This window comes from Pogona vitticeps, chromosome 2 (genome assembly GCF_051106095.1).
Source record: "Pogona vitticeps strain Pit_001003342236 chromosome 2, PviZW2.1, whole genome shotgun sequence".
Lineage (NCBI taxonomy): Eukaryota > Metazoa > Chordata > Lepidosauria > Squamata > Agamidae > Pogona > Pogona vitticeps.
In genome coordinates, this window is record NC_135784.1 from 282,251,636 (window position 1) to 282,276,985 (window position 25,350).

The 25,350-nt window shown below is 40.4% G+C and overlaps 1 protein-coding gene across 6 annotated transcripts in view; it reads right to left on the bottom strand.

Annotated features, from left to right (window-relative positions):
- RNF180 (ring finger protein 180) overlaps positions 1-13,315 on the bottom strand; it is a 96,302-nt gene extending 82,987 nt beyond the window's left edge. For 4 of the 6 annotated variants that reach the window (XR_012084525.2, XR_012084524.2, XR_013541186.1 and 1 more), the window contains exons 1-2: positions 13,023-13,155; positions 1,195-1,327 (exon numbers count right to left, since the gene is read on the bottom strand). Coding sequence is in view for 3 of the 6 variants with exons in the window: in XM_020783731.3 (XP_020639390.3) it covers positions 1,195-1,299 (105 nt within the window). In the remaining 3 variants the exon portion in view is untranslated. Of the gene's footprint in view, positions 1-1,194; positions 1,328-12,591; positions 12,729-13,022 lie in introns of those variants that run through there. The other 2 variants (XM_020783729.3, XM_020783730.3) reach the window with 2 other exon arrangements.
- Positions 13,316-25,350: the final 12,035 nt, after the last annotated feature.

Below are 25,350 nucleotides of genomic sequence, written 5' to 3' on the forward strand. Positions count from 1 at the left end.
AGGACCCACAGTTGATGTTATTTCAGTTAAAAGCCTTCTGGAACAGGAAGGTTTTGACCTGGTGCCGAAATGTCATCAACGTCGGCGCCAGATGAATTTTAGCCGGGAAGGCATTCCATAGTCCGGGGGCAGCAGCCGAGAAAGCCCTTTGTCTACAAGCCATCCCTCTTACCTCCTTGAGGGATGGCCCTTTCAAAAGGGCCCCTTGGCTAGATCTTAACTGCCAAGTAGGCTCATATGGAAGGAGGCGGTCCTTCAAGTTAAAAAAATTATCCCGAGAAACAGAACTGGTGAGAGCATGAATTACTGAGACAAATTTGCTAGTGTCAAGCAGTTTAAAGATCTCTTACATGTGTCCATCTCAAAATGGGCAAAAGTTTGTAGACCTGTCTGGCGAAGACACTTATTAACACCTAGAGAAAAAAATCAGCATTATGCCAAGCAATTTTTTTCTTCTCTAGCAAACACATCATTTCATTAGAGATAAAGAATTAGCATGGCACACTTTCCCTTCCCTCTTCCCTCTGAAGCAGCATCATAAAAGATGTCAACAGGAAGCAAGCAGAAAATTGTGACTGATAATTAACTGATGCTGTAAAAAGAATTGCACAGATGTGTTTTTTAAACCAAAAATGCACTTTAAAATGTACTGATTTTCTGCTCTATGACATATTAACTTACGATGCAGTTTTAAAATTCTTCAAGCAGAGATAATTTAACACAGGAGTCTGGGGGCATTTATGCCCTCCTGTGGACTTTGGCAGCTCACTACCCCATCTCCCCATAGATTCTGCTCTCAAGTCACAATTGCAAATCAAGTAGGATTTTCTTCTGCACTAGAGCTGCAGAGATATGGAACATATTGGAAAGATAAACACGCTATGTACAGAGATACATCTATGTGCTATAAAAGAGGAAAAAACATAACCATAAATTTTGGCAAATTATAGCCATTTATCTTTTTGTGGCAAATTGTGTTTTGTGTAATGTACATTTTAACTCTGTAGTGTGAATATTCTTGCTTTAGGATGTTAATTTTTTTTTTAAAAGTAAAGCTCAGTTTGACAAAAGTGCCTGGTTTTAATTATTCTGCTTCTCACTGATAGAAGCTCTTTAGCAAATCCAATATTTCTTTGGTATATTTCAATATTATAAAAATGGCCTATAAGGGATAAAAACGGTTCAAAAACTTACTTCACATAAATCTGTAGTCTGGTCTGTTATGGGGCAATCAGTGTTAGCTATATATTTTCGACATTTCCAGCAGCAAAGCATGTCAACTTGTCCTTGGTTATTCATCTTGACTTTGATTCCTTGAACAGTGTATCTGTGAAAAACAAATAAAAACAGCATACTTTGTTTTCCCCGCTAATTCTATGTTTATCAACAATTCTCTTACCAAGAAAGGAACTTTCATCTGCTTTTTAATTCCCCTCAAATATAGATTATGTTCTCTTTAATTGGCTAAATACAACAGTCCCATCCAGAGCAGACTCACTGAAATCAGTAGCACTTAGGTTAATTGTTAGTAACACATTGATTAATTTCAATTGGCCTACTGCTAGGAGTAACACAAAATTCAGTCAACAATAAACATATTTCAAATGAGTTCTAAGAGTAGGATAAAACTGTGTTAAGTGAAGTATGCTAAATAATGTATAACATGCACAGAGAAATATATATTCTGAAGAGAAAATGTTGGCCTGTCAATATTAATCATACCGTCATAAATTTGAAACATTTAACAGCAGATATTTCATTGTTCATACCATTTGTACTGAGATTATCTGGATCCAGAAGTTTTAACTGTCAGTCATTCCTGCTATTAAATGACCATAAAATCATGAAACAGCTATACAATTACTGTTTATGAGGGAACCAGCACAGTCAAAAGAGGTAGCTGAAATGATAAGAGATTAAAATAGCTCTATGTATCCAAGTCATGATTCTTGGATGCAGGGCAGATTATGGGTGGTGGTAATAATCATCATAATTAATGTGAAACAACCAGTATTCTGTTATAGTTAAGAGTACTGGATCTGGAACAGCAGGACCCAAGTTAAATCCTGGCTTAGTCACAAAGCTTAGTCAGTTAGTGAGTTAGTCAGTATCTCTCACCCAATCTACTTTACACAGCTGTTTTCTGGGGAAACATATAGAACTGTCATGTACATTGTTTGGGAAATGTACATGGCAGTTATATAATGCTATATAAAATAGCATTTTGCCACAGAGATTTATAAAACAGCTATCAGAATGTGCCATAGATTTTCCCTCTTATTTGCATTTCTTGAAATTATCCCATAGATTTATGAATTATCTATATAAACCGTCAGCCCCTTCCTTTACAAAATAATTTTTGGCACTACAATTTCAAACTATGCCATTGCAGTATCTGGAAGGATGGTATACCCAGACACTGAGTTCACAGCGTTTTTGTATATGCAAAGCACAAGCAGTAGAGGACATACAACATAATTTACTGTGCTACTCCTTATATAGTGAATCCAAGCCACAGTTGATAAAAATTTTGCTACAGGATATATTGGATAAAAGCCACCAAAATAAAATAATCTGTTGTCTGATTTTAACAAGGTAGTAACAGAGTGGTGAGATCTGCAGAGATTACCCAGAAGTTAAGGAAAGAGTATATGAATTAACACAGTTAATTGAAATGACTTATTTTTTATTGAAATAGGAGAAAGCTACAGCGCATATGGAGGCGGAACCTGACGGAAAATAATCAAATAGCTGTTAGGATTGCAACTAACCTTTATCAATCTAAGGTGAAGGCAGCTAGCTGATCTTACTTCAGTATCCGGATAAGTGAAGCTTCCAATCAGCAGGTGGAACTCTTTTGTATAGCCCTCAATCTATCAGGAGTTGGTCATAGTGACTGGCCTCCCACTAGTATCTCAAATGACCAATTTGCAGCCTTTTAAAAATCAAAAGTGGAGGCCATCCGCTGGGATCTTACCCCCTATTTGAAAACAGTGGATCAAGCAGAGACGTCCAGCGCTCCATCTTGCCCGATGAGACTTAACCACTTTCAGCCTGTGACATCAGATACGATGGACAGAGTGCTTGATCGCTGTCATGCCACCACCTCCTTCCTTGACTCTTGCCCGGCCTGGCTAATCAAAGCAGTCAGGCCTATAACATTCAAATGGGCTACAGCGATAATTAATGGGTCTCTCCAGGAAGAGAGATCCAGGAGGAAACACTCATTAGGCCCATTAGGAAGAAACTGAGCTTAGCGGCGGACGATATTGCTAATTATAGGCCCATTGCCAATGTTTCTTTCCTCAGCAAGGTAGCTGAGAGGGTGGTGGCCGACCAGTTGCAGGCTCTTTTGGATGAAACCAATGCCCTGGATCCATTCCAGTTGGGCTTCAGGCTGCGCCACGGCATGGAAACGGCATTGGTTGCCCTGCTTGATGATCTATTGAAGGAGGCTGACAGGGGCAAAATGTCTCTGTTGGTCCTCCTCAATTTCTCTGCCACCTTTGATACCGTCAACCATGGTATCCTCCTGGGGAGGCTCCAAAAGACTGCAGATTGGAGAGAGTTTCTTGGCCATGTGAAGTCCCAATTGCGGGGTGCCACAGGGCTCGATAATCTCTCCAATGCTGTTTAACATCTATATGAGGCCGCTGGGTGGGGGTCATTAGGGGATGTGGGGTTCGTGTCATCAGTATGCTGATGATACTCAGCTCTACATCTCCTTTTTAAAAATAACAGCGGATGCTGTTTCATCCCTTGAACGCTGCCTGGAGGCTGTTCAATAATGGATGCAGGAGAATGGACTGAGGCTGGACCCGGGCAAGACGGAGGTCCTTCGGGTGGGTGGCCCAGACATCAGTGGTTTGGGAAACTCCCTCTTTTTTTGGAGGGGGTGACTCTTACCACTAAGAGTGAGGTTTGCAGTTTGGGTGTACATCTGGACCCAGCACCCACCATAGAAACCCAGGTGGAATTAGTGGTCCATTCCACATACTTCCATCTTCAGCGGATTGCCCAGCTGCATCACTATCTTGATGTGGGGGCTCTCACCACCTTAGTCCATGTGCTCATAGTCTCGAGATTAGACTACTGTAATGTGCTCTATGTGGGGCTGCCTTTGAGATTGCTGCGGAAACTTCAGATGGTGCAGAATACGGCGGCCAGAATTCTTACAGGGGTGAAAAGGTACCACCATATTTCCTCCACTCTGGCCGCTTTGCATTGGCTGCCCATTCATTTCCACATTGATTTCAAAGTCATAATGACATATAAAGCGCTAAATGGTTTAGGATCTCAATATCTGGCAGAGTGCCTCCTCCCACCCATTTCTGCCAGAGTCACTCGTTCTAGACAGGTCGGGCAGCTGAGGGGCCTAATGCCGAGGGAGGTCCGGAAGGAAAGAATGAGGAACCAGGCCTTCTTGACAGTGGACCCTCGCCTCTGAAACAACTTGCTCATGGAGATCCACCTGGCTGTCTCTCTAGGTGTTTTCAGGAGGAAAGTTAAGACCTGGCTATTTGGGCAGGCTTTCCCTCCTGCCCTGTGTTAAATTTTGAACTTTTTGCCATCTTGGATTCATAGTATATGTTTATTGGTTTCACTATTTTTAAAAACGTGTAATGTCGCCCAGAGTAGACCTTTGGTCTACATGGGCGGGGTAGAAGTCTAATAAATAAATAAATAAATAAATAAATAAATAAATAAATAAATAAATAAATAAATAACACCTACTATATTTGATCCATTCTGTCATTATAAAGGTCTAGCTTAAGAGTCCAACTCCATTTCTTGTGTTCGCTGTTTTTTCTGTTACTATTTAAGTTACTTTTGATTTCTAATCTACTGTCATTATCTTCCTGTAGCATACATTCTGTAGTCCAAAACTGAGTATGATAGAGGGAAGTCACTGGTTCAGCAGTCTGCTCACTGGCATACAGTACTGTACTGTAAAGCGATACCTTATGCTGCAAAACTTTTCCCCTCCTCTTTTGCTGCTTTGATACTATTTTTTCTGCTAGAAGAATGTATTACACCCTTTTGCACCAGTTATCAATACAGTCCGTCAAATTGTTTCCATCATTGAACTTCTATTCTTGCAACAGACACTAGAAGTGATATCAACATTTTGTGTATCAACCATTACTTTCCTCCATTATGTATTGAGAGTATGGGTAACAGAGCACGTGTCTGAATTGGCTCTTCTGTTATTTTTGCTATAATGGCTATCACATTCACCCTATATCCCTTATTTTGCTACTGTACATTCTCACCAACAGTGCAAAAGTGACCCTTGTTTACTACAGTGTTTCCAACACTTTGGGGAGGTATGTAGGTTAATTTTGGAAATTTGTGCAGGGCATAAATACCATCTACAGTGGGGTCTTGACTTGAGAACTTAATCCGTATTGGAAGGCGGTTCTCAAGTCAAAAAGTCTGTAGGTCAAGTCTCCATTGACCTACAGTGCATTGAAAACCGATTAATCCCGTAACAGGCCGTTTTTGTTCCATTTTGGTTTTTTTCTGGTCTGTAAGTCAATTCTCAGGCTGCAAGTCAAACCTAAATTTTGCGGCCAGAGAAGTCTGTAACTCAAAAAGTCTGTAAGTCAAGCCGTCTGTAAGTCAAGGGTCCACTGTACATAGTTTTAAATATATTCTCTTCTTTGTCTGAAGATGATCTGTATAGGGCAGATGCCATATATTATTCCATTGTTTTAGCTGGGCCACTTATCTGTCATTGTGCGTTGCCGGGGTCTCTCCGGTGATGCACCAATCCAGCCCTTCCCTGAGGAGGGAGGGAAGCCCCATCCCACTTCCTCAATGAAGTGGTTGGCTGCTGGAGGCGGGGGACAGGCAGCCCAAACTCCTACCCAGATTGGTGCACCACTGGAGCAGAAGGACCCTAGCAGCGCGTGATGGCAGATAAGTGGCTCAGCTGGCCCCGAGGTGGGGAGAAGGTCCAAGCGGCAGATGTGGTGCCATGCTGACAGCTTTCTACAAAGCTGTCAGGTGTATGAAGTGCCCATCTTTGTTATTTACATCTTTTCCTCTGTACTATAAAAACATACCTTACGGAAACTGGAGTTTCATCAACAAGTAACCTCAAAAGGACAGGAAGTTTCTCAAAGTGGTTAACAATTAATCAAATACAACAATATAATAATTTTTAAGTTACAGTTCAAGGAACACTATAAATAATAAGAACAAAAAGTAACAGAATGTTTTTATTAAGTGAAGGAAAGGACAGTTAAAATTACAGGTCTGGAAAAGGTGAGGCAGACTACATACTGGTTACAAAAAGATATAAATCACTCCCAAACTAATTGGTGTCTCACATGGTCAAGCAGTTGAAATGACGGGAATAGTTACCACCTGAAATTCATTTCAGAAGCTCTCATCTTTCAGAGTGTTTGCAAAGGTTTAGAGGAGGAGGAGAGGAAGGACTACAAATAAAGAGAAATAAACAGTGCTTTATGTTTAACATTTATTGTTTTAATTTTTTTAAAATTACACTGTTATGTGCCATCAAGTCAAAAGCAATGTATAGTGACCCGAGAAGGGCTTTCAAGGTAGGTGAGGTATTCAAGGAGTCGTTTTACCAGCTACATTTTTTTAAAATTAAATCTAAAAGTTATATCTATATCTTATAATTTAAAAAATGTACAAGACAGCAAGTTACATTTTTAGAAAACACTATGGAAAATTAAAATGAACAAATTCACACTGTTAAAAAGCAAACACCAAGAAACTAGCGAAGGATTAATGACACAAATATTTTTCAAACTATTGATTTATGGGATTAGCTCTGCACACATCTTGATTTCAAATGAGTTTGTTTTTATATTCTTAATGCTCCAGCTTTTCCCAAGAGTTATCAAAAAACTCAGAAACATTTGGTCTTTTCTAAGTTAACTATGGACAGGCCTGCGCTATTTTAAAATGCCGTGACATGCAACCATGTTTTTATGAATGTTGGACCTTCTGGTTCCTCCTTTATAGCTTCACTTTTACCTAAAGAAGAATCCTGTAGAATTCCAAAGTTTGCTTTGTTTGTAAGCTTTAATAATCTGCTAACAATATTGTCAGAATTTTGTTTTTACACCTGGATCACTTTTTTTTTAAAATCTTATTTTACTTGTATACCATTCCTATTTATACTCCTGTGATTTCCCTTTCTCTTTCCCCTTTTACATCCAGTAGTGCCAGTCCCACAAAAGGATAAAGAGGGGCAGAAGTCTACTTCTAGTCTTTCAGGAGGCCCTGTAACATCAAAACCAGAATGTTTTCAGAATGAGTATCTCTAGAAATTCTGTGTGTGGTTTTTAATTGTTTACTTCATCAATTTTAGTGGTTTTTATATTGGGGGTAGTTTTATATGATTTTAATGATTTTAGTTACATTTTGTTTTACTTGTTTTTATTGTTTTATGAAGACAGTGAGCTCTGTAAAGCAATAAATAAAAATTAAAACAAATCGTATTTAGCTGGGTCTCTGATCATTATTTTTATGTGAGACTGTGATATCATTGCTATCTTATGCTACTTTTCATTGTATTTTTGTGCTACAGTCACATCTGGATAATCTGCTGGGCAGTGACTGTAATAAAGCTCATTCATTCATAAGACTGAGTAGTTGTAGCAAATTACAACTCCCAGCAATTATTATGCTGGGAAGTTCCTGTACGGGATATTTTAACTGCTATTCCTATCAAATTTTTAGTTCTCTCAGTGATGTTGCTATTTTAGAGCCCCTTTGCTTTAGTCAAGCCCAGAATGAAGCTAGGCCCCTTTCAAACATCTGCCAAAACTAATATCTTCAGGAGTAGAACTTTTGACAGATAATAATCAATAACAACCCAGAAGTTTGATCCCCTTGACATGGATAATAGGAAAACTCCTATAGAAGACAAGGTGGTTTCCTAAGACCGTTAGAAAGGGCCTCCCCACCATCTCTCACACAGAGGTAGAGCTGAATATCTAATTTTCACGTTTGCAGTTTGTGGTTAAGCTCTCTCTCTTGGATGGAGGCGAATCTTCCTGATGTAACAGACAGAGGAGTGTCAAGTTCTTGTGCTGGTGAGGTGTATAAAGATCTACAAAATAACTTTTTTCCTCTTTTTCTTGTTCTAACCCTATTTCTATTCTATTATTTTACTCGCTTTGCATTTTTGTTAAACTTTTAATAAATTTAAACAGACCACTCAGTGTGTTGCATCTGTTCCTGGCCTGCACTGAGTCAAACAACTTTGTGTAGTTCTGCATAACCACATCAATTCCTAGAAGGAAAGCTTTCATGTCCACTGTAGGCCTGAGGAATATTTTTTCCACCCAAGATACCACCTTGTTGCTGCAAGTGGAAGATTTTTATTTTAGAAAGAAAAGATGTTGGAAATGGCAACTTGGAAGAGACTTGACTTATTTTTCTAATCTAATTGTAGTTCAAAGGGATTTAGGTTAAGATTCTGAAAATATATTATTTCCAAACATAATCCTAATGCCAAAATAGCACCATCAGCATTTTCAATAGCTGAAGTGCTCTTTAGTTGTAAGATCTCTATGTGATGTGCTGAAAGGAAGGTTTGGAAAATCATTCATACAAGTAGTCCACTAAAACTGTTTGAATGGATTATTTCTAGCTGACAGGTGAAACACATCCCTTTGGAACAATTAAGCTTTTTGTGCCTTGTGTGTGTGTGACCATGAAGCCATTGTTTTGGGTCAAGGTTTTTCCTTCAGTATTGAATTGGCTGTTTTTAACACTTAGCCAAAGCCCAGCTGACTGCCAGTTTAATCAGCAAGCACGATGCCCCACCCCATTCAAAGTAGGCACAGCTTGTTCTTTAGCTCCTAGGACTTTGGGAGACCACGTGCTGAAACTGACAATTCACAATAAAAGCATCATCATCAGTGAATAATTTATCAAGTGAGGTGCTTTTCTTAAACTTTCCTGGAAGCCTAAATTGCAATATAAGGGATGTGTCTGTGATTACTCAGTAGTAAGATAAAGATTTCATGCAGTCCCTTTCGTTATTGTTTCTGAGGTTGAACCTGCCCTTTGTTTCACTTCTGCATTCCAGCTATACAAGGATAACTTCTAGATTTAAAACTATAAATTTCTGCAACGTGCTGCAGCTTTCAATGTGCTGCTACTTTAATTCATTTGCACATTCTCTCCTACATTACCAATGGCCAAGATCTCATTGATAGAGTCATGCCAAATCTCTCTCTATACAGTATTTAAATCAATATGAACCCATGATGAAATCAGATGTTGTTACTATTGTTGGTGTGCTGACAGGTTGCTGCAGATGTATAGCAATGATATGAATTAGTGACCCCAAAAGTACTCTATTGTTAATAACCCTGCTCAACTCTTGCAAATATATGGTTATGGCTTCCTTTATTGGGTCAGTTCTCATAGCTGGTCTTCTTTTCCTACCACTTTTAATTTTTCGTACCACCATTGTCTTTTCCTGGAAATCCTGTTTTCGCATAATATGCTCAAAGTTCAGTACTGTAGTTCTAGTTTAGTCATTTTGGCTTCTATAGTGAGAGCTTCATCTTAACTAGAATCTACTTGCTTGTCTCTGAGTCTATGAGAGCTGCAAAAATCTTCTCCAACACCTTATTTCAAACAAATCATTATTTTCCTGTCAGCTTTCCTCATTTTTTAGATTTCACATCCACACACAGTAAATGGCAATACCAGCATAAATGAGCTTGGCCTTGGTCTTGCATAGCCCATACTAATACTTGAGACCTTTTTTCTAGTACAGTGGTGCCTCACTTGACGTTAATTTGTTCCAGCGAAATCGCTATAGAGTGAAAACGTCATGAAATGAAATTAAAAAACCCATTGAAACGCGCTGAAAACCGTTCAATGCATTCCAGTGGGCTGAATACCTGCTCGTTCAGCAAAGATCCTTCATACGGCGACCATTTTCGGTGCCTGTATAGCGAGGAATCGATCCTAAAAAACAGGGGGGGGGGATTTGACAGCCGGCAGCCATTTTGAAACCCGACAAACAGCTGTTTGCTGATCGTCGTAAAGCGAAAAATCGGTTCCTGAAACAGGGAACCGATCAACGTGAAGCAAAAAAACCCAATCTAAACATCATTTTGCAATCGCTTTTGCGATCGCAAAAACTTCAACGTTAAGCGGATTCATCATTAAATGGGGTAATCGTCCAGCGGGGCACGACTGTACATATGTAATGCCATATCTTCCCTTCTGAGTCTGTCTCCTTTTGATTTATTGGCTACAGAAACCCGGATTCATGACTGAACTGAACATTAGCAATTTTAATTTCATCACTGTCAGCATTAAAGTCATCTATATTATTTCTGTTGTCTTAATCTTCTACTGCAATTCTGCTTTTGCATTTTCTTTCTTCGCCTTTGTAAGTAGTCATTTCAAGTCGCTGCTGCTTTCTGCTACCCTGTTTCCCCGAAAATAAGACCTAACCTGAAAATACAACCTAGTATGATTTTTCAGGATGCTCATAATATAAGCTCTACCCCCAAAATAAGCCCAGTTAAGTGAAACCCCGCCCGCCACTATGTGCAGCAACCAGAAGATAACATGACTGTATTTGAATAAATGTAGATTGCTGTACATGAAAAAAATAAAACATCTCCTGAAAATAAACCCTAATGAATTTTTGGAGCAAAACTTAATATTTATTTATTTATTTCATTTATTGTATTTATACCCCGCCTATCTAGTCATTTCGACCACTCTAGGCGGCTAGACCCTGTCTTATTTTCGGGAAACATGGTAATTACATTGGATATACAACGGTGCTATCTGCATGCAATATGTTGATGTTTTTGTTACAAAATCTTGAGCATCAATTTGCAAATACAGTCCTATAGTTATTGAACTCTGTGATTTCCTTTCTTAGGGATTGTAATGTATATTGAATGTTTCTGATCTGCAAGCCACTGTGTTTTCTATACAGTGGTGCCTCCCTTAACGGCGATAATCCGTTCCAGGAAAATTGCCGTTAACTGAAAACATCGTAAAGCGAAAATAAAAAGCCCACTGAAACGCACTGAAAACCTTTCAATGCGTTCCAATGGGCTTAAAACTCACCGTCCAGTGAAGATCCTCCATCCGGCGGCCATTTTTGCTGCCTGTATAGCGAGGAATCCGTCCCTAAACACAGCGGGGAGCCATTTTATTTACCCGGTGGCCATTTTGAAACTGCCAATCAGCTGTTTAAAAATCATCATTTTGCGAAGAATCGGTTCCCGAAGCAGGGAACCGATTATCGCAAAGCGAAATTCCCCCATTTAGACCATTGTTTTGCAATCGCAATTGCAATTGCAAAAAGATCATCGTAAAGCAAATTCGTCGTAATGCAGGCCAATCGTAAAGCGAGGCACCACTGTATTACTGTGGATATTCTTGCTAGGATTTTGATGGATTCAATTTCATGAAACAATTCTGTTGGTATCCCGATGATACCAATGCTTTGCCTGAGCAGCCCAAAGGATCAAAGATGGAGACAGGCAAGTAGCAATCCAAGATAGAGGGCACTAAGATAGAGGGCACTCAGTACTGTACATAATAACCCCACCAACAAGAAACATATGGAACAAAGAGCATTCATTGCTGGGTTCCTGGTCCTGTTGCAGATTCAAAATTTAAGCTCCCCAGCATGTTATGAGTGGCTGTTGACAACAGCTCTCATGATGCTAACAACAACAACAAACCCCCCCAATACATTTAAAGTACAACCCCACCAAGAAAGAAACCCCACTGAATTCAATTGTGAAGTCCTATAGAATTGCATTCTTACTTTAAGTAGAAGTTATGAATTCATCTTAGCAGGGCTTTCAATATTGTGCTACAAAAACTCCCCAGCACTAACCACCCGGCTTTTAACCAGAAAGGTGGTGAGAGCTGCCACACACAACTGATTTTACATTTCACAGAAATCCATTAAACTGCTAGAAATTTTTATTTTGGGAGGGGGTGCTTATGGGTTTTTGTCTTTTGATATTACACATTTTGATGGCAGTAGGAAAGAATCTGATGTTCTGCCTCAGGCAACAAAATGTGTAGGGCAAGCTCCAGCTGAAGGCGCCCCCTCATACAAAATATTTCCATTTTAGTAGCCATTTTAATCTGTCTCTGCATGTTGGCAAAACTAAAGGGGGAAAGGAAGAGGCGAAAAATTGTGGCACTTTGAAGACGAAATCAGTAGGAGCTTTCTGGGGAACTTTCATCTTGGAAAGCTCACAATGAAATAAACAGGTCAGTCCTTAAAATGCCACAATATTTTGACTATTCCCCTCATTTCCCTCCCCCCTTTAATTTTGCCCACATGCTCAAATAAATAGTTCCTTCCCACCCACTTGACTCTTGCGAAAAACGAAACGGCCTTTACTACGTATATCTATACTTAACAAACTGTAGACGACACAAACACAGAAAACGGGAAGGCTGAAAATAATCCTAAACACCCTTCCGTAAAAGTGGACGCCACTAGAAAAAAAAAATCATAAGAAACGATGTCAAGGAGGCCTGAGAATATGCATCCTATTTCTTTCTTCCAGCAATCTAGTAGACGGGAAAAGCTACAACCTCCTCGCCACGCACACGCACACACTTGGCTCCGTGTGGGCACTCCAGTACCATCATCTTCCTCCCTGGGGGCGACACCGTCTGAAACGACGGGAGCTGGGCGGACGAGCACCCTTGCTGTTTCCAAGGAGGCTTGCGAAGGGGAACTTCCCGGTGGGGAGGGAGGCTCTTCGCCAAGCTAAACGAGGCCAACTAAAAACCCGCCTGTTCCTTCCCCCCCCCCCCTTCGGCGCTGCCTCAGCGACTTAGTACTCGAGCAAGAGAGGCAGCCTTCGCGGGCGACACCCCTTTTCCCTCACGCGTCCCATGCCCGGGCAGCTGCGCCCAAGCCTCCCGCTCAGGAGGGAAGACGCGCCTCCTCGACCACTAGGCCGCCGCCACGGCAAAGGCGAGCGGCGGAAGGAGAGACAAGATGCCCGCGCACCCTTTACCTGCGTCTCGGGCTGCCTCCCGAGGCTGAGGGAGGCGCTGCGAGAGAGGCCGAGGCCTTTTCCCGCAGGGCCCAGTTTGCAGAGTCCAGTGGGGAGATCGAGGCGGCGGTGGCGGCGGCGGCAGAAGCGGGAACGGCGCTAAACGGGAAGAGGATGGAGACAACACGGGGGCGAAAAGCGCACGGTCTTGGGCAAAGCAAAGGGCTCTTAAAGTGGGGCTGGTCCTCGTTACCCAACCCCTTTCCCGGGGTCGGTGGCAGACGGGGAGGAGCGGCGGGAAACGCTCCAGTACCCAGAGGCTGGGCGGTTCAGGGGAGAGTGGCTGCTTTTATTTTTGAGGGAGTCTGTGAAGATTGTGGGGACGGGATGAGTTGACTCTCCTTGCCATTTAGGAGAGGATCCGGAGGAGCAAAGCCTCTGTCCAGCCTTCCATAAGTGATTTCTCCTGCATGGAAGCTCATTCTTTCCTTTCCCATACGAGTAACCTGAGATCCTCTTATAGCTCACTTAAGTTTCAGTAGGGTAGGGTCACTGAATCAGTGGACATTTTTTTATCAAGTTCAGTTGATTCAAAAGGGCCTACTCTAACTGCAACTTACTATACTAAAGTAAGTCATAGTTAGAGTAAGCCCATTTGAAACAACTGACTTTGAGAACAGACTCACCAAGCTTCCCACTATACAATGGACTTGCTGTATTGTGACTTATTATGCTAAGCAACAGGGTTTCAGTTTATGTGTACATTTTAAATACAAAAGGTTAAAAAGTATACCACGGGGGGGGGCTACAACATATTCAATGAGTGGAATGTATAAATTAGGAAAAATGTGCGTATGAATATGTACATTCGGTTAAATTTGTAAATTAAGATGCACAAAGTGCTCAAATTAGAATTTTGGGGCAGGAAACAAAGTTTCACAACCTGTTATAAATCAAAAATGAGCAGAAGAGGCAGGTAACTTAAGAAATGCAACAAAATTAGGAAATGTTAACATCCCTGTGTTCTTCCCTGTTGCCCATGATAACTAAGTAGTAGCTAAAATATATTTGTGACATTCCTGTAAAAAAGGCCCTGAGATGAAGGAAACTGGCTACCTTGTAAATGTTCATTATTAACATGGCTGAGCTTTGGTAGTACAAAATATGCATATAAAATTTTCCAAACTATTTGTCATCTTCATAAAGTCATACCCAACCATCTGTAACCCATTTTATTCACTCAGTTATATGGTAGTGCAGATGTTGATATCTAGAAGACGTACAGCTTGATAATAGAACTTAATTGCTTCATTATATATGTTGCTATCATTATGTTACAATTTGCGTTGTAAACCAGTCATGGCTAGCATATAAATGTATCAAATTTAAAAACTATGATTTTTAATGAGTATGTATTGGAGGTACAACTTATTGTAGCAGTATTTTAATAGTACCTATAGCTGCTGCTTTATTGTAATTGATAATCAGCTCCTTTGTCCATGTGCTTCTGTTTCATGCCTGGCCATACTAGCTAGTGATGACGTGTCTGTGGACCAACATGTGCAGGGTGGTCTTACTTGGAATAGCTTTGAGTTTGCCAACCTATTATGCCCTTTTTCAGAATATGCCATTTCATACCTCTTTTATGATGCAAGTCTGAGCAGGTTGAGTCTTCAGTGGGCTGTTTTTGAGTCTTTCCACACCTTTAGCTTAAGAAGTGGGGCAGACTGTCCTGCTCTTTAGTCCTGGGGAAATTGTCAAAGAGAGATAAGCATCCTTTCTGGCAGAGAAGGGCAAGGCAATATTTGTCCACCTGCAGCTTCACTATATAATGGGGTGGGGCTAGCATTATTTACTTACCTCTCCTTCAGGCTGTAACATTACATAGGCAGAGGAACTCTCATTTTAATACAATGGTTCCCAACCTTGGGTCCTCAGATTCTCTTGGACTACAACTGCTAGAAATCCTGGCCAACACAGCTAGTGGTGAAGGCTTCTGGGAATTTTAGTCCAAGAACATCTGGGGACCAAAGGTTGGGAACCATTGTTTTAATAGTACCCAGGCCTGGCTTATGTTGAATTTACAAAGGGGACAACTGGATTTCATGCTGTAGTTTTCAAGTAGTTCTAAGTAAAATTCTCAGCCTTTTTGTCCCAAACATCAAGCACTCAGGGTTATACTGGTCTTGATAGTAGAAATTCCATTCTTAGCTTGATGTTTGACTGCAACTAGTTGCTGTCAGTTTGGCTGCAGTTGAGAATTGTTTCCGGTACTATGAAGCCGATAATGCCTTCATGCAGTCTTTAGCTTTTAATGGAACAGTTATAATATCTGATGGCAAAGATTGAAGTGAGGGGTTATTCTCCCACTTTCCATAAAATATTTCATATCTACTTAATTTAGTAATAGACATCTTTTTCCTGAGCTTTTATCTCCCTGTAAACCACCTACTAGGGAAAAATCCATTGAATATTGTTTATATCATTACAGTTTTTAGCACAAATACATAATTACAATCATTTAGACTCTAATGTCATTGTTTCATAATAAAAATTAATCTTTGATCATTATGATTTTTATTTTCTAATATATTCTTTGTCTCACAAAGTCTTGATAAATTATCAGATCAAATACTTAATCATTTGGACAATGTTTGATGAGTTCTGTGAGTAGAATCGAAGTAATAATGTGAAAATTCTACATTTAGAATATTCATAGGGACACATTTCTCATGGCTGTAGCCCAAATCCCCTGTTTTTATAAAAAGGTACCCTAAGACAATGGTTCTTAACGTGGGCGATAATGCCCCCCAGGGGGCGATTTCATTTTTCAGGGGGGCAGTAGAATGAAAAGGGGCGGTGTGGGGGCACTGGAGCAGAAGGGGGGTGGTAGGGGGGCACTGGAGCAAGCCAAACCTGTGAAGATGGCTGCAGCCTTTTTACAATGTGCATGAATATATATTTTCCTCCAATCTTCATTTAGTTTCAGAGTTTTCGTCTTGAAATTTTTAGTTCCTACATTGCGGTTTGTTTTTATGCCCTTTTTATATTTCTTTTTGCGTCTTAAAATTTGCTTGCAACTAAATCATTAAATGTTACTTTTGGGGGGCATTTCATTTTCTTGGAATTGAATTTTGTTTTCAGGGGTCATTGTATTTAAGTGTCTTAAATAAATAAATAAATAAATAAATAAATAAATAAATAAATAAATAAATAAATAAATAAATAAATAATAAGATATCATCACCGCGGGGAAGGGGGCGATGATAACTTCCTCAATGGCTCAAGGGGGCGTTTCTTTCAACAAGGTTAAGAACCACTGCCCTAAGATATGTCTGAAAGATAACAGCATCGGTTTTAAAACAGGGTTGGTGTATAACAACATTCTGGGAGATGCTGAACCATTTTTGCTTCTCAGCACATATAAATCACTTGTTATTCTCTTATTTTTTTTCCTCCAAAACTGTTGCTTTTGTTTCAAAAATGAGAGATCATCAAGGATCTTTGTAAGACTAGCATAATTGCTGTTGGAAGGATACAGCACTAATTGCTATTTCATGTGGCTTTGTAGCCCCAATAAGACACATTGTGGGTGCTGACAAAAATAACAGAAAGACTTGGGGTCCAGCCTACTTGATGAGGTCACTGTATGCTAACATGAGAGTGTGTATTTTTATATGCAGTATTTTGAAAACAAAGCCATAACTAACTAATTTTGTGCCTGAGGCAAGAATATAAAGTTGCACACATGTCATCAGTGCTTTCCACTGTTCACTGTTGTTTGGGATTACCTGTCTCCTCTAAATGTGCTTACATTATCTGGGCAGATTATGATTAGAATAAGGTTGTGAAATCCTTTTTCCTAATGGCATGACATGCTGCAGATAGAAGATACAGAGAGATGTCTGTCTTTCTGTCTGTCTGTCTGTCTGTCTGTATTGCTGTGCTCCCCTGCACTCTGCATCTTGTTATGACTCTGACTGCAAAAAAAAAATTTAAAAAAATCAGATCATCATTAATGTAAAGATGCCTCAGCAAAATGACTGAAGGTTATTTATTTATTATTTTATTTTTAAATATATTTTTTCTCAAAGAGGACCCAAGGCAGTTCACATTGCCAAAAGACAATATTTAAAACTAAAAACAGTAAGTAAACAAATATTTAAGAAGATCAAACAAATAGCACACTTAAAAAAACAAAAGCAAACAAAAGCAAAAAAACATTCAAAGCTGTAACGTGCAACAATCCATTAAAAAAAGCCCACTCAAGCAGCCAGTTACTAAGGGAAATCCTGCCTGAAGAGAGGGATCTTCACCAGCTTGCAGAAGAACAGAAAAGATGGGGCCAGCTCGGCTTATGGGAAGGAGTTCCAAAGTCTTGAGAGCAGTGGCAGAAGGCCCTCTCCCATGTCCCACTAGAACATACCTGTGAAGGTGGTGGTACCAAGATAAAAGCTTCTTCTCATGATCGTAACACCCGGGCAGGTTCATAAAGGAAGACACAGTGCTTGGGATAGCTTGGACCCAGACCATCTTTGCAGATTAAAACAGAAATGCATCAGCAGCTGGTAGAGCTGCTGCAACAGGTGGGTTATGTGATCCTTGTAACCAGCTCCGATTAGCAATCTGGCTGCTGTGTTTTGAACCCACTTAAGTTTTGAAAACTTTCCAGAGTGTACAAGGATGTAACTAAGGCAGGTGTCACGGTGCCTTAGAGATCAGACCTCTCTAGGAACAGGCGCAGCTAGTGCACTTGTTCTAATTGCGCAAATAGCCACCAATGAAACCTGGGCATCCAGGCTTAGAGACAAATCCAGGAGCACACCCAAGTTGTGCACCTGCGCTTTCAGAGGCAGTGTAACAATACAAAATGAATAATTCTATTATCAAAAATAGGAATACCATTCTCAGCCCCACCACAAGCTGAGTATTCTAACATTTATACGAGTTAATCTTCTAGATTTAAGTGCAACACAAGATGTGACGCTTTGTACCCAAGACTTAATTTCAGATAGGGCTCGGTGCCCAGCTCCAGGAATTGTGTGCAGTGCCAACACCTTACTTAACAGCAAGTATTGATCGAGCAGGCTGGCCTCCTCTGTTGAACTAGACAAGCTGTACATTTCTCTCACTCCCAAACTTGGGGTGACAATAATAAAGTTTAAATTGGAGATACAGAAGATGCCTGCCCGAAAAATGCGAAAAGGAGTTTTTGTCACGTTTTATAGAAGAAATGCAAAGATGTACGAAATTATTAAAATTCCTGCACTGAAAGGCATATTTTTTTTGCACAGGATTAACCAGAGAGAGCATTAAACTGCATAGAATTTGATTTTTTTCCCCCTGACCTGAACAATGAGTGAAAAAACAGGGATAGGAGAACAAGACAGTGGTCTTGTTTTTGTGAGAACTCTGGGAATCTCACTGATAACGTCTCAGTAGGGGGTGTTGGCATGATGAAACTTGGAAAACTGCAAAGAACAAGGAATCTTGCAAGTATTTGCCACATCTTTATGAGCCAGTTATCGTCCAGAAAAGCTGCACCTAGGGCTGACACGCAGAAACAATACCTCTACTTGAGTGGTTGTCTCCACTCCCCAGTGCTGGCTTCTTTCCATATCACTTGGATTGTTCACCATAAGCAGAAGCAAGACTTGTAATGACAATAATAAAGTTTTAATTAGGAAGCAGAGAAGAAAATATGGCCGGTATTTAGAGTAAATATATTTTTCTTTTGTTGCCAAATCTCTCTCTCTCTCTTAAAATTATCTCCACTTGTATTTTCCTTTTGTTTTTAAAGACAACCCCCCCCCCTTTGCTGACATTCCCAGGTTATGTTTGTGTTATCTTAAGAAGATGGTCATGTGTGAGGATATCTTAAAAAAACCAGATTGGATGCCTTTGCTTTTTCCCACCTCAGTTATTTTTGCTTACTTGACACTAGGAAAAATAGTGATCTTTCTTCACTGTCAGCAAGGCATTCTGGATGTGGAGTTTTCCTCCATGTCCCCACTTTATACATGCAGAGAAAGATTAGTCAAGGCTCCCAGGAAATACTGGGCAGTTCCCTTTTTTTACAGGAAGTAGACCTAAAGCAGCCTGGAAGATAGACGATGTTCCAGGTGAGTACCATTTAAGTATACAGTACATAGGTGCCTGTAGGTAGGTGTTTGTGGGCAGGAACTCTTACAATTTTGCCTGGGAAATTCCTGAAACATCAAGTCAGTGAACCTGACATCTGAACATCTTCTTAAGAGCCCTACAGAACTTAAGGGATCCTTAGAAAAAAAAATTAGAAGCCTATGTTTGTCACAGCTAGCATTTATCCCATTTAAGGATTAATTCCGGAATGAAATCCAACAGTCATTTCCAACCATATCCAAATTCATCTGGGTACTGTATAAGTCATTTCATTTTTGCAATGATTCCAGAATACATCAGTTTGTCTAATTCTTCAAGTGTTATTATCTACATTGCTCCTAAGTTCCACAAGCACAAAAATACTTTTACAGTTGTTGAGAACATCCAAAAGTCTCACACCCATGGAAAACTGTTGGCACAAATACTGTACTTAAAATATATTAAGTTGCAAGCAAAGATTATAACCATGTTTCAAAATTCCAGGAGCTTCCATTTTAAAAATGCAGGAGCTTTTAGCAGTAAAAGGCACATTGAAAAACAGAATACAACTCTAAAATACCAAAGGTCTTAAGAATAAATATATTAAAGGAAATGACTTTCTTAGCCTCTGAGCATATTAAGGATATTAAGAAAATAATTCCAGATGCTCACCCAGTGAAGCCAATTTAAATCTTATGAAGGAAAATCCATGTTGTCCTCCTCTGTTGCCATTGTTATCGCTATTGCTACCCGTGGTATCACTGCTGTATTGTGCTTGGTTTCTTACCAAAACATGCCTGCTGTTTTACTGAGATATCATATGTGAATTTAGGGTTTGGTTCAAAAATATCAAGAAAGGGGATCCTGCTGACCTGGCAACTCTAAGCTTAATAGTGTATTTACATGTGGGGCCTCTGAGACCATGTCTTATACTTCAGGCAGGTTCATTTGGATGCAGATAATCCTTTGTATAATTTGTCTCTCAACTAATCAGGACTTTGAAGTTTGCCATTAGCAATCTGTGGGCTGCCCTTGTGATAACGGTGATGCCTTGTCCCTGTTAAAAGTCCTTTTCCTCTGCCCCATGGCACCTTTTCAAGGAAGAATATTTTGCATACTTTCTACATCAGCATGGAGAACTGTACTCGTGTGTACTGGATTTTTAACTGGTTCTTGGCTTGTTAACAATTTGATATGCCAGATGATTTCTTAAATTTTGATCCTCCTGACTCATATAGAAAATATTTGTAGTAACAGTTCAGTCTTACAGGAAAAATGCCATTTGACTATTGTTTTGAACATAATTATTCTTGATCACTTGATTAGGACTAAATCTGATTTGTCAGTTGAGTAATACCATTATAGCAATAATTTTTCCTTTTACTGCACAGAAAAGGAATTTTCTTTAACCTGATTAAACAAAATAATAAATATTGTCCCAATTTCATATAAATGAGTAATCTAAACTGGTGTCCTTCTCTGTTCTGCAAAGAAAACACTTATTCTAGTTGGAGTGAGTCAGATGCATGGGATCTGTACTGTGAAAAAAAGTGGGAAAACTCAGAATGCAATGTTCTAAAATAGAAAGCCTATGGACTGCATCAGATTTTTGCAGTTAAAGCAATAAGCACTGGAAGAATTTTTTTCAACTTTGGCAAATGTGTCACTGCTGATAAACAACATCGTCTTTCAAAATGGTGCCTTACATTTAGATATTAGTTTGTTGTGGGTTTTAAAATAAATATTAAGCTGTGGCTTGATTTTATTATATTTTAATTGTGCACTTCATAATTCCCCCCCTCCAAGAAGGTATAACTTGGGCAATGTCAGTTTGGGTGAGCAGGAGGGGGGCAGTAAGCAGTGCCACTTAAGAGCAATTTAGAAATAATTGCACCCAAAACAGCTCTCCAAGAGCATCACTGAGGTTATTTGAAATTGTATGTCATTTGTAACAAAAATTAATGCCACAGATCTCCATGGAACCTGATTGTGGGGACAAAATGAAATTTGGCTTAGGGAAAAATGTTTTAGTTTTCTAATACAGGGATGATGAACATGTGGGCTTCCGTTCCTTGTTAGACTGCAACCTTCCCATGAAACAATAAATCATAGGTTGGTATTCTGAGGATGAGATGAAATGATTTTTGGGCTTGTGTGACCCCTCTCCCTTTTCCTTCTGCACGCTGTTGTGAGAAGACAGGAAGCTTGTGCTTCAATTTACTTCAGTCATAGGTTAGGATTCAGACCATGTGTGAATCTTAGCTGTAGTTAATGGGGGGAAAGCCAACTTTGTAAATGATAGTGTTCAGCATAACCTGTTGAGGGAGGCCGACGGGTAAAATCTCTCTGTTGGTCCTCCTCGACATCTCGGCGGCCTTTGATACCGTCGACCATGGTATCCTTCTGGGGCGGCTCTCCGAGTTGGGAATTGGTGGCTCGGCACTTGCCTGGCTCCGTTCCTTCTTGGGGGACCATCCCCAGAGAGTACAGCTTGGGGAGAGTGTCTCGGCCCCGTGGAGTCTCAATTGTGGGGTTCCACAGGGGTCGATCATTTCCCCCATGCTGTTTAACATCTATATGAGGCCGCTGGCTGGGGTCATCAGGGGATGTGGGGCTTCGTGTCATCAATATGCTGATGACACCCAGCTCTACATCTCCTTTTCACCAACTACAGGTGATGCTCTCCTGTCACTCCGGTGCTGCCTGGGGGCCGTACTGCAATGGATGCAGGAGAACGGGCTGAGGCTGAACCCGGATAAGACGGAAGTACTGAGGGTGGGTGCCCCCGCGGTGGGCGGCTTGGGTGGCTCTCTCACATTTGGGGGGGTCATCATGGCTGCAAAGAGCGGGGTTCGCAGCCTGGACATACATCTGGACCCGACGCTAACCATGGAGACCCAGGTGGCGTCGGTAGTCCACACCGCCTTTTTTCATCTCTGGCGGATTGCCCGGCTGCGACCCTATCTCGTCACGGGGGTGCTCACTACCTTGGTGCATGCGCTCGTAATCTCAAGATTAGACCACTGTAACACGCTCTACGTGGGGCTGCCTTTGAGGCTGATGCAGAGACTTCAGGTGGTGCAGAATGCAGCGGCCAGACTCCTTACCGGAGTGAGAAAATTCCAACACATCTCTCCAACGCTGGCCGCATTGCATTGGCTGCCCATTTGTTTCTGCGTCAACTTCAAAGTTTTAATGCTTACTTATAAGGCCCTAAACGGTTTAGGACCTCGATATTTGGCGGAACACCTGCTTCCACCAAGGTCTACCCAGATCACCCACGCGAGCCAGGAGGTGAGGCTGAGGAGCCTGACGCCGAGAGAGGCCCGGAAGGAGAAGACACGAAACTGGGCCTTCTCGGTGGTGGCTCCTCGCCTCTGGAACAGTCTCCCTCCAGAGATTTGCGCGGCCCCTACACTGGGCATTTTTAAAACCCAATTAAAAACATGGGTGTTTATACAGGCCTTCCCTCCAGCCAATTCTTGATTTCCCTTTACTCTTCTATTTTTATTTACTTGTATTATTATGTATTTGATACTGTTTTTATTTTCTGATTTTATATTGTAAGCCACCTAGAGTGGACCGTTGGTCCAGATAGGTGGGATAAAAATCAATCAATCAATCAATCAATCAATCAATCAATCAATCAATCAATCAATCAATCAATCAATCAATCAAACAAACAAACAAACAAACAAACAGACAAACAAACAAACAAACAAACAAACAAACAAACAAATAACCATTGTTAAGTGTAACCACAGTTCAACAACTCTAGTGGACACAACAGCCTGTGGTTGATCCAAAATGGAAACATGTTTCTAAGCAATTCCTTTTGGCATGCTGGAGAAAGAGGAAGAAGGGAGTGTACAACAAAAGCTTATTCCCCATAGGTCCACTATCACAATGCTAAATTAGAATTATGCTTAAATATGCCCCCTTTCTTTCTCCCTTTTTGTACTGCATTAAGTTTAACTAAGAGCATATGTTCCTACTTTAAGTGTGGCGTGAACACCTGGCACAGCTTCTGGTTGTACATACAGTATTTACCTGGAAGACAGAAGGTGCCTGAAAACAAACAAACAAAAAACTTAAAGTGAAACATTGAACAAAGAAAGCAATGTGGATCCCGATTGTTTGCATAGGCACATTGTATTTCAATATGAATTGCAGATTTCAGTGTTATCAGTGGTGGTGGAGAGATTGATGGAGCTGAAGAATCTTATCAGCAAATGCAATTGGTAGTGATTTGTAAGTAATGATTGAGATCTCACCAGTTGGCTATTTAACCATTTCTATCAGTTGCTTTTTTTTTTTTTTTTGGCAAAACTGATGGAGGTAATGCCAAATGCATATGATACTTAATTATTATTATTTATTATTTCTATAGCATTTCCTATGCAGCTTCATTAGCTCAGCAATGGTACAAAACATCATTTCAGTGTCCAAAATGTGTTTGTATTCTGTAGGAATCATCATCATCATAATAATAATCTTAGAACTGCAGAGCTGGAAGGAACCCAATGGATCATTGAGTCCAGCTCCTGTTAAGGAGGCACAGTGGGGAATCGAACTCCCAGCCTCTGGGTTCACTGCTAGGTGTCTAAACTACTGAGCTCTATATTTTTTTATTGTTTTTTTGGACTTATATACCGCCCCATAGCGCTACAAGCACTCTCCGGGCGGTTTACAATTTAATTATACAGGCTACACATTGCCCCACCAGCAAGCTGGGTACTCATTTTACCGACCTCGGAAGGATAGAAGGCTGAGTCAACCTTGAGCCGGCTACCTGGGATTTGAACCCCAGGTCATGAGCACAGTTTTAGCTGCAGTACAGTGTTTTAACCACTGCGCCACGAGGCTACATATTGTGCCAATATGAATCCTATGAATCCTAGAATACATAACTGATGTGGGGGAGCTTATAGCATCCCTTCTCTTGTGTGTCCAGACTTACTACAGGCAGGAACATAAGCATGAGAGGAGATTTCTGGAGATCTTGAATGTAAAGCAAACAAACTTTAAAAAAAAACCTGTGGGAGTTTTACTAGTAACTAAGGGCTCAAACACACATAAGAAAACAACCCCAGTTATACTGATTATTTTCATACCTCTGTTGTACTAATATATTTTTCCTATGGTCATGTATACATGTTCACATTGTTTTTAACTGCATCGATTCATTTCTTGCTAATTGAACCATTATAGCAGGCTAAACTGCTCTTTAATTTTGTTCATTTTCTGTACTGTTTCTTGGGGCAATCAGACCCTTGTCCTTTAAAAACAAAAAACACAAAACAAAAGTGTTATATTGGTAGAGCAATAGAGCAGGACATGCCTTCTCTCGTCCTCCCCGTTTCCATTCCTTCCTTTACTCACTTGTTCCCCTTTCCTTTATTTCCCTACATATCTCTTCCTCTTCTTCTTTTTCCCCTTTGCGCAGTGTGTGGAAAAGGAAGCCTATCATGAAGAACAAAGTTTTTTAAAAAAGAGAGAGGACATTAATGCTATACCCCTTTCTATGCAATTCAAAGCAGGAAATTCTCTTTCAAGCCCTCATTCACCCACAAAGGGAGAGGGGGAAGGCTGTGTCCTTTGAGTTGCTTCCTTCTGAGCAATGTATTCATGTTGATTTTGCTAGTAGCAGCCACTACTAGAAAAAACAAACAGCTTACTGATATCCTTTTAAAAATATAAAATATAAAAAAGGGTACAAGCACAGTGGCCATGAAGTGGCCACAGTGCCCAGAAACCTGACTCCTTTGCAAAGGAAATAAATCAACAGCAACGTTCACACACACTGAAACAATAAGGAATGAAGCAATTCATCATCAGTCCAATTATAAACAACCATCCTGGCAAGGGGGAAATAAACCACTTGTTGGAGCAAATGAACCAATATCGGCTGTGCATCATGTGAATGGAAATTTATGAAGCAATCTAAAAACTAAATCAGTATACCTGGAATTCTTTTGGTGGTGTGGTTGAGCCCTAAATGTGTTGTAGAAGAGAATTTTACTGCAAAATTAGAGCACCCTGGTTCCCCCCCCCCTAATATTTTGCCCATCCCAACAACTCCTGTTTTATTTATTCACCTCACCCCTCTTTGCAAAAGTATCCAGGGCTGTTTCCAAAATTGGTTTTAAGAAAAAGAAAGAATATGACCCTATGGTAGTGAATCAACTGACTAAGAGTTCTGTCCTTTGATCCAATGGGCAGTGTTGAT